Source organism: Castanea sativa, chromosome 6, assembly GCF_040712315.1.
Source record: "Castanea sativa cultivar Marrone di Chiusa Pesio chromosome 6, ASM4071231v1".
Classification (NCBI taxonomy): Eukaryota; Viridiplantae; Streptophyta; class Magnoliopsida; order Fagales; family Fagaceae; genus Castanea; species Castanea sativa.
The window spans coordinates 46,387,692-46,395,924 of record NC_134018.1 but is presented as its reverse complement, the minus strand read 5'-3'; the positions used below and the strand labels follow the sequence as shown (position 1 = coordinate 46,395,924).

At 33.1% G+C, this 8,233-nt stretch overlaps 1 protein-coding gene across 1 annotated transcript; it reads right to left on the bottom strand.

Annotated features, from left to right (window-relative positions):
• Positions 1-4,696: 4,696 nt before the first annotated feature.
• Positions 4,697-6,626, bottom strand: LOC142637889 (L-type lectin-domain containing receptor kinase S.4-like). Its single transcript, XM_075811852.1, has one exon. It carries the CDS (start codon positions 6,624-6,626, stop codon positions 4,779-4,781), a length of 1,848 nt encoding a protein of 615 aa, XP_075667967.1. The 3' UTR covers positions 4,697-4,778.
• Positions 6,627-8,233: the final 1,607 nt, after the last annotated feature.

Genomic DNA, 8,233 nt, shown 5'->3' with positions numbered 1-8,233 from the left:
AACTTTTTCCCTTCTTTCCTTCCTTTTGGTATCGGTTTCATTATTTAATTTTATCAAGTGTGGAGTGTTTTGTTTTTCTATCAGGGCAGAGGACTTAACAATTAACATATAGAAGAACATATATGTAAATCTTTTGGTGGAGTCATGCAGGCAATTGACCCTCTGCCCCCTTCGTATGATGGAAGAACAAAAATTTAAGTAATCTACATACTACACTCAAACCTGAAAATTTTTAAAGATGCAGAGGACTATAGGGGAAAACCGTAGGTAGAACAAGCATCCCTATGCACTAAAAAACTAGTGGTAAGAAGGCACCTATTAAGATTGAAAACAGTACACATTATACAACAGAATTAGAGGATACCAATACATTCAAACATGGTAACATTATTGTTGTTTATCTAACATTCTTAGATAACATTTCTCCTTTGCAGCCGATACCTAGAAAAGGCCTAGAATGTGTACAGGCATCTTCCATCATTACTCCTAGCAGTTGGGTCAAAGTTTCTTTTGGATTGGTAAACTTTCAGGGATAAGAGCATTTACTTGCTTGGCTGCTTTGCCTGCACTAGAACATGACAAAAGTGTGTGTGTATATATTTGTATCATCATATGAGTGATTGGCCTAAGCCCTAAGGCGAAAGGAAAAGGGATATTCCAACTAATAACTAATAGGAACCTTTTGCTTCATAAAGTGTGATTTTTGGTCAATACTATCCTACGCTTAATATATAAAGTGATAAAATTTCATTTGCCCCAAAAAGTGAAACCCAACATATGATCCAACTAACTACCAAGTGTGGCCCAGTGGCTTGTCCACCACTAAGTAAGGCTTTAGAGTTCGACTGAGTTTGCTCCCTAGTTCGAGTTCTAGTAGTTGCAACACCTTATGGCCAGCAGCAGACTCCTACCACGAGTGGAAATTAGTCGAAGTGCACGTAAGCTGGCCTAAACACCCTGTGAGAAACCAAAAAAAGAAAAGAAAAACATATGGTCCAACTATAATTTTAACTCTTTTTCTCGAGTGTGGGTTTAGATTTCTCCTTAATAATTAGAGTACAACATGAGATTTTTAACTTTTTAAATGGGAGACACGATGGATATAGAATTCAAACTCAATATTGGATGCTCTGATACTACAAAAAAATAACTTAAAAATTTTAAATTGTGAATTTAATCATTTAGTCATTATTCTAACAATAATTTCGTAAAAAGAAGAAGCAAACCTTCCATCTAGGCCTCTAGGATCAAGGGAGCTAACCCTAGAAAGTTCCTCTTTTAATAGCATCCTCATTTGCCTCTCTATAGCAGCCTCGCTCAAGTACTTGTCAGAAAATTGGACTCTCTCCATGTAATGAATTTATAGTTTGAAACTTTGATTGAAACATTTTTAAATGTGTACAGTTTAATTTGAAACCACCCAAAGTTATGGGGTCTAAAATGTAATATATCTTTTACTTCTTAATAAGTAGTAGTGTGATATCACTAACGATTTAAAGGCTTATGGTTATAAAAATATATATTAGTTAAACCATTAAATTTATTAATAATATAACTTATCACAAAAATCTAAACATATGAACAGCGATAAACTTAATCATTTAACAGCACTAATAAGCACAATATTATTGAAGAGCAAATGATACGATTGATTATACATATAATATTAGTATAACACCTATAGGTTACAAAAAATCAACTTAATATATAAAACTTAAAAGAAGAAGCTTCTATATAGTGATTATATTCCATGCACCGGTTTAATCCACGCAATAATCATGAAGGCCTAGGCCAAAGTCATGTTAACAATTGCCAGCCAAATACTACAAGTCAGTAAGATTTTTTTTTTTCCTTTTCTTTTCTTCTCTGAAAGCTATAAGCTAGGATTTTCAATAAGTTCCTAATTAAATATATATGTTTAATGTAAAATGGCCTATATATGTTATGGTACGAAACTGGTAGGAGGTTCTACCAAAAAAAAAAAAAAAAGAAAAAAAAGAAAAAACTGGTCGGAAACAGCCGATAACGTGTACAGGTCATGACCTAGATTAAGATGTTTGCCCCATTAGTCATTAGGATTTAGGACTCTATGAAGTCTCCAGCCAGGTCATTTAGTGTGAAACCGAGAACGATAACATTGCTTGTTTATTGGTCTTCTTTGTGACACCAGCTTCAAGTTTTGGGTTCACAAATGTCACAAACACTATAATCTTAATTCTTATTGGTCCTCTAAGGCGGCCCGTAAGGTATCAATCTACCTAAAACTATGAATTATTCCTTGAATTTGATGTTAGTCCAAAGTCATTACTACGATCATTTTTCTTAAAAATAAAGGGGATCAAAATCAAATCCTTACCTAAACCACCAAGAAGGTACAATTTCCACTTAGCCTTAAAACTATTGGGCCTACAATCATATAAAGTTCGTGTTAATGACTGACAATGAATTTTAATTAATTCAATCAGTAAGGTCTTTTATTGTCAAATACAAAATATGAGATTCAAATCTATTTATTCTCAAAATTAATTGATATCCTAACAAGATAATAAAGAGCAATCATCATACCATAGGTTGAAATACTATCAAATCTTTTAAAGAGATAGTTAATGACAGACTACGTATTCAATAAATTGGTCTAAGTTTTTGAATAAATTGTGCTACTAATATCCACACAAAAAATGAATTAAATAAATGATTAGCTTTTTTTTTTTGAGATTTTTTTTTTAAATTAGTCTAAGTTTATTGAATAAATTCTCCTATTTATTTTTCAAAAGAAAAAATCCAAAATAATGAGAAAAATAAATAGTAAAGATCAAAGGTCTAAATTCAATAAAGTATTTAGATCAATATGTCATCGCGTGTAGTGTAATTAGTAATAAGGTACGTAGGCAATTAAGGGTTTCCATGCACCTTATAAATGCATAAATTACCTTGAGTATTAAAAAACTAAGGTAAATATTAGAGTTACAAATTAACTATTTTATAACATTTTTTACAAATAGCTAAAAAGTGATGTTAGCGGTAGGTCCAAATGAAAACCAGTAAAAAAATGTCACAATAACAGTTTATAAAAATATTATAAAATAATTTGTTATTATAATATTACTCAAAACTAATTTTGAGATATATGTTTATTTTATGGCTATGAGTCTCAAAAACACTCGTCTCCTTCTCTTATATGGCAAAAGAGAATAACAAAAAATTGTACCCACATTTGCAAAAAACCAAGTCAAACAAACAAAAGGAAGCTCTTATTATTATCGTGCCCAAAGTCATCATTTATGTAAATGTTAGGCCAAAATTGTAGGGAAATTAGAAGTACATATTAACATTTTAGTTTAAAGAAATACTAAGTCTATAGTATTTTTACAATAATTAAGTGGCAAATAGATTTAAATTAAAACTAGTATTAATAATTTATAATCTATAATTTTTTATAAAAATATTGTAAAACTATTATAGATATAATACTTCTCTTTAGTTTAGATAAAGGGAATCTTTTTTTCTTTTTCTTTTTTTCTCTCATTCCCACTTTGATTTTTAATTTCCCCACAAAAGGTGATAAGGATTGGTACTTTTTTTTTCCAAGTCTTTTTCGTCAACTACTTATGACAGTCACTTTTATTCCTACAAATGGTTATGGAACTGCCATTTGCGTGGTGGACTTGAAGTACAAGTTTTATTTTTTCTTGATTTGTATTTTCTAAAACATGGTGGATTGGGAGAGAATAGGAAACCCCAAGAAGCTTGCCCTAATCTTCCTATCAATTTTTATGAGTTTTGGTTCCCTTTATTAATATCAATATTAGTTGCTCATGTCGTTTTGTTAATAATGCATTTTTTTTTTATCTGTTTGGATTTTGTTGTGATTGGAAAATATGTCCCTTGATCCACATCTCAAATGTCCATTTGTTTTAGGAACAAGTCATTGAATATGACTTTAAAGGCTATGTATGTGTCATATCTGTAAATAATAAGCTTGCTTTGCATAAAACTGGAATGACACATAGAACAACAGTCTCCTAAAAATTTAAGATTGGAGTTGATTTATCAGATTGTGAGGAAAATTTCAAGTATTAATTTGATGAAAGCAAACAGTTCAACATTCTACTATACTAGGAATACCTAATAATTATTAATACCATTAGATAAGCGTACTTGAAGCATGGTGTTGCATGGCATTAATTCTCGTCTAAAATATTATATCATACTTTTCATCTAAAATTTTATACACTTCCAACCTAAACAAAACAAAATGAAAAAAGAGAGAGAGGGTGGACAAGGAGTCTAAATCTTTTGTCCCACTTTCTTATTCCACTCTATACTTCACCAATAAAAACTTACCACATCTTTACCTAATTAATTAAATACTATCATTATTGACTTATTAATGCTACTGTTATTAATTAATAGTTGTACTTAATTAATCAGGTGAACATATGACAAGTTTTTATTGGTGAAGTATAGAGTGGAGTAGAAAAAGTGAGACAAAAGATTTGAACTCATGGAAAAGATGATGATTAATTTATTTATGTCCAAACAAATGCATACATAACCACGCAGTAGTAACTGAAATTGAAAATCCCAAACCATAGAAATAAGACTACCTACCAATACCATCATCTCAACTGAAAACTGAAGGACGGAGTTAAGCCATCTTCAACATCAGCAATATCCCCATCATCACCAACCGAGGCCGAAGTAGTTAGATAAGATTGCACAAAATCCTCAAACTCATATTTACCACCATCTTCATTGCTATTTGGCATGACTATCTCCTACTCTAAAACTAGCTTCGTTTCCAAGCACCTAACCACATGCCTGACAGTGGGTCTTGACTCTGGTGCATCATTGGAACACATTAAGCCCAATTTAACCACCAAAGTAGCCTCAACTTCATCAAACTCAACCCCTAACCTTGAATCCACAACCTCAAGGATTGCTCCTAATCTCCACTTCTCCCAAACCCAATCCACAAGCATGAGCTCCTCAGGCAATGCTTTGGCGTCAATAGACCTTCTACCACATACCACTTCTAGCAACAAAGCACCAAAAGCAAACACATCAGAACTTGTTGTTGGCTTGCCTGTGCGTGTGAGCTCAGGTGCTAAATAACCCAACGTGCCCACCACCTTGGTTGTGCTTGGGTTGGATCCACGCTCATATAGCTTAGCAAGACCAAAATCACTCAACCTTCCGTTAAACTCAGAATCCAATAACACATTACCTGCCTTGATGTCTCTATGAACCACAGTTTGTTCCCATTCCTCATGTAAATATAAAAGCCCTAAAGCAACCCCTTTGATGATCTTGAACCTTTGCTCCCAGCTTAAGATTGCTTTAGGCTCATCAAAAAGATACTTGTCTAAGCTTCCATTAGTCATGAATTCATACACAAGTAATAGATCACCTTGCCTACGACACCAACCGAATGATTGAACTATATTTCGATGACGAAGATGGCCCATACTACCAACCTCAGACATGAATTCTCGCAAACCTTGCTTCGAATTTGGGGAAACACGCTTTACTGCAACTTGGGTATTTGAATTTGGCAAAGTTCCTTTGTAAACTCTACCAAATCCACCAAACCCAAGAAGCTCTTTGTCTCCAAAACCCTTTGTTGCTTTCTTTAGCTCCTCATAAGAAAATCTATGCGGTCCAATATCAAGCTCCCAGGCTTCAACCACACCAACCTTCTTGAGTTTCCTGACATTGTAAGAAATCAAAACAATCCAGAAAATCACAACCAAAGCATAGACTGAGACACCAACAATTAGGCTTGTGTGGTTCTTTTTAGACCCATTCACTATTGGGAGCTTAGGGAGTTTATCTAAATTGAGATTTTTAGCACCTCCATTTATGTTAAAGCTCCAACCTAAGACGTAGTGCGAACTTGAGGATGAAAGGCGGGTTGAACTAGAGAGCCCCACGAACATGGATTCTTTAAATATTGGTGAGAGGTCCACATGATAAGAAAAATTTTCAGACCTGAGTCTAGCAAATTGTTGCGCGACCTTAACATTTACTTGATTTATTCGTGCATCATATTCGACCCAAACCTGAATTATCTTATCACTCTTTAGATTTATGAAATCTCTACGCTTAGATTGATCGACTGAAACAGATTTGTTCGATAGTATGCTTTTGAGGCAGACGCGAACATGGTTATCGTCGATGTCACTGAACTTGGGGTGATTGAAAGTGTGAAATTCCACCTTGAATATGTGGTCCAAGATGTTTCCATCCTTTTCGGTGTTGAATAGACCAAGAGAAGGAGAGATTGTGAAAGCAAAATCATGGCTGCCTAGTTTGCCACGTTCCTTGATCAAAGCAAAAGCAAACGTGGTGGAGAAGTACATAACTTTGCCATTGGAGGAGTTCTTGAATTGGATTGGATACTTATAAAATGCATGGCTAACAACTTGATGAACCGACTCGTTTGTCAGCTGAAGTATGCCATTGTTATCAATCATTGCATTGCCTTCTAAGCTTATATTTTTACGTTCGGCATTGAAACCATCAGTGACTTGGGTCAACAAGGGTCCAACATTGTCTAGGTCAGGCTTTACTCGGTATAGGAAATGAAGGAAAACCAAGAAGAGAAAGATGAGTTTTGCTGCCATAGGAGAGGATAAGAATGATCTTTTTGTCGCAAAGGAAGCTTAGGGTGTTTATATGGAAAGCCTTAAATATTCTTTCACATACACTTTTCCTTGTTCACACAAGGTTCCTAATTCCACCCATGATATACACAAGGTTCCAAATATCACGCTGCATCTTTTTTTCTATCTGTCTTTGTTTATGATGAATAAGAAATAAGGATAGGACAAAAAAAAGGGAAGGATAGGAAATTACTATGCAATGTAGTGTTATATTCCAATAAGCATGATTGACTTGACATAAGAATTGAAGAATATGGATTCTCCGTTCACTCCATTTGAGAATATATTTTATGATTTAAATTTTGTTATTTGAATCTAACAATATTCTCAAATTTGTAATAATAATTATAAATTATAAAATAGATTCATTTAAATTTTTTTTTAAAATATTAATATCATATTATGAACGTTTCACTTTATACTCTACTAATAATATTATATTATGTTGTTTCTTTTTTCTCCCTTATAATAGCTAATATATATTAAAATAAAACACTAAAATTTTCGGTAGACTTTCATTGGTATTCACTTTGGGGTTCAAGCCATCTTACCACTGCCGTCCATTTCATAGAAATTAAGGCCAACAATTGATTCACACTTAGCATCCGTTTGGGAAGCATGTTTTGCGTTTTTTAATGGTGCATTTTTTTAGTAAGTTCCGTGTACTGTTCATAGGACCTGCAAACTACTTTTTTTCAAAAAAAATAACTTTAAAACTGGGTTTCAGATACTATTCACACATTTAAAAATTATTTTATTACAGTATTTTCAGTTTTCAATTTTCAATAATAAGCGAAATCTAAACAGACCCTTATAATCATCCTAATCAAGAGTTTTTTCCTTTCCTTTTTGTTTTCTTTTATCAAGTAGGACCCTTAAATTTTCAAATTTCCAACGGTGGGTAGGTGCTAGGTATGGCCTTTTATAGTTAATTTATTTTATTTTATCTTTAAGAAGACCTTTTATAGTAATTGAGTTTTATTTATAGTAATTGAACTATGAAAAGGTGGGAAACAGAACGCACCGTGCATGTGTTCATCTCTATACACGTGATCCCCTTGATTATTTAGCGCTATGCGCAGTAGAAATAGATGTGTATATATATGCATGTGTTCAAGGTTCTTCCCTTGTTTCATTGGTTTTATTCATGGTACATATGTACTAGGAAACATGTTTCTTGACAGCTGGTACGTACTGCTGTTTCTTTTCCTGAAGTATTTATTGATTAGTTGCTTTATTTTTGCTTGAAGTTTTCTCAGGGAGACTAAGTATGGATGGGGTGTTTTAAGTTCAATTAGCACAGTGTTTATATCATACACCTAATTACACGCATTTATACACACAAATGTCACATCACAAAATAAGTGGTGACAAATAGACATAAGTAGAATTAGTAAAGCATAAGTATGCAGCACACCACATTGGCATGTGTACTTTGTATATACTAGTCATAATCCTAAGTTTTATATCCGAATAATTAAGAAGTGTGTTTTTTTTTTCCCAACTATGATTGTCACTTTTCAGTTTTCTTATTTCACTGTATCCTAATTTAAAATTCGAAAGGCTTG

What these genes read in the sequence shown, in the direction of transcription:
- LOC142637889 (XM_075811852.1), bottom strand. Translation starts at nt 6,626, where the DNA reads ATGGCAGCAAAACTCATCTTTCTCTTCTTGGTTTTCCTTCATTTCCTA.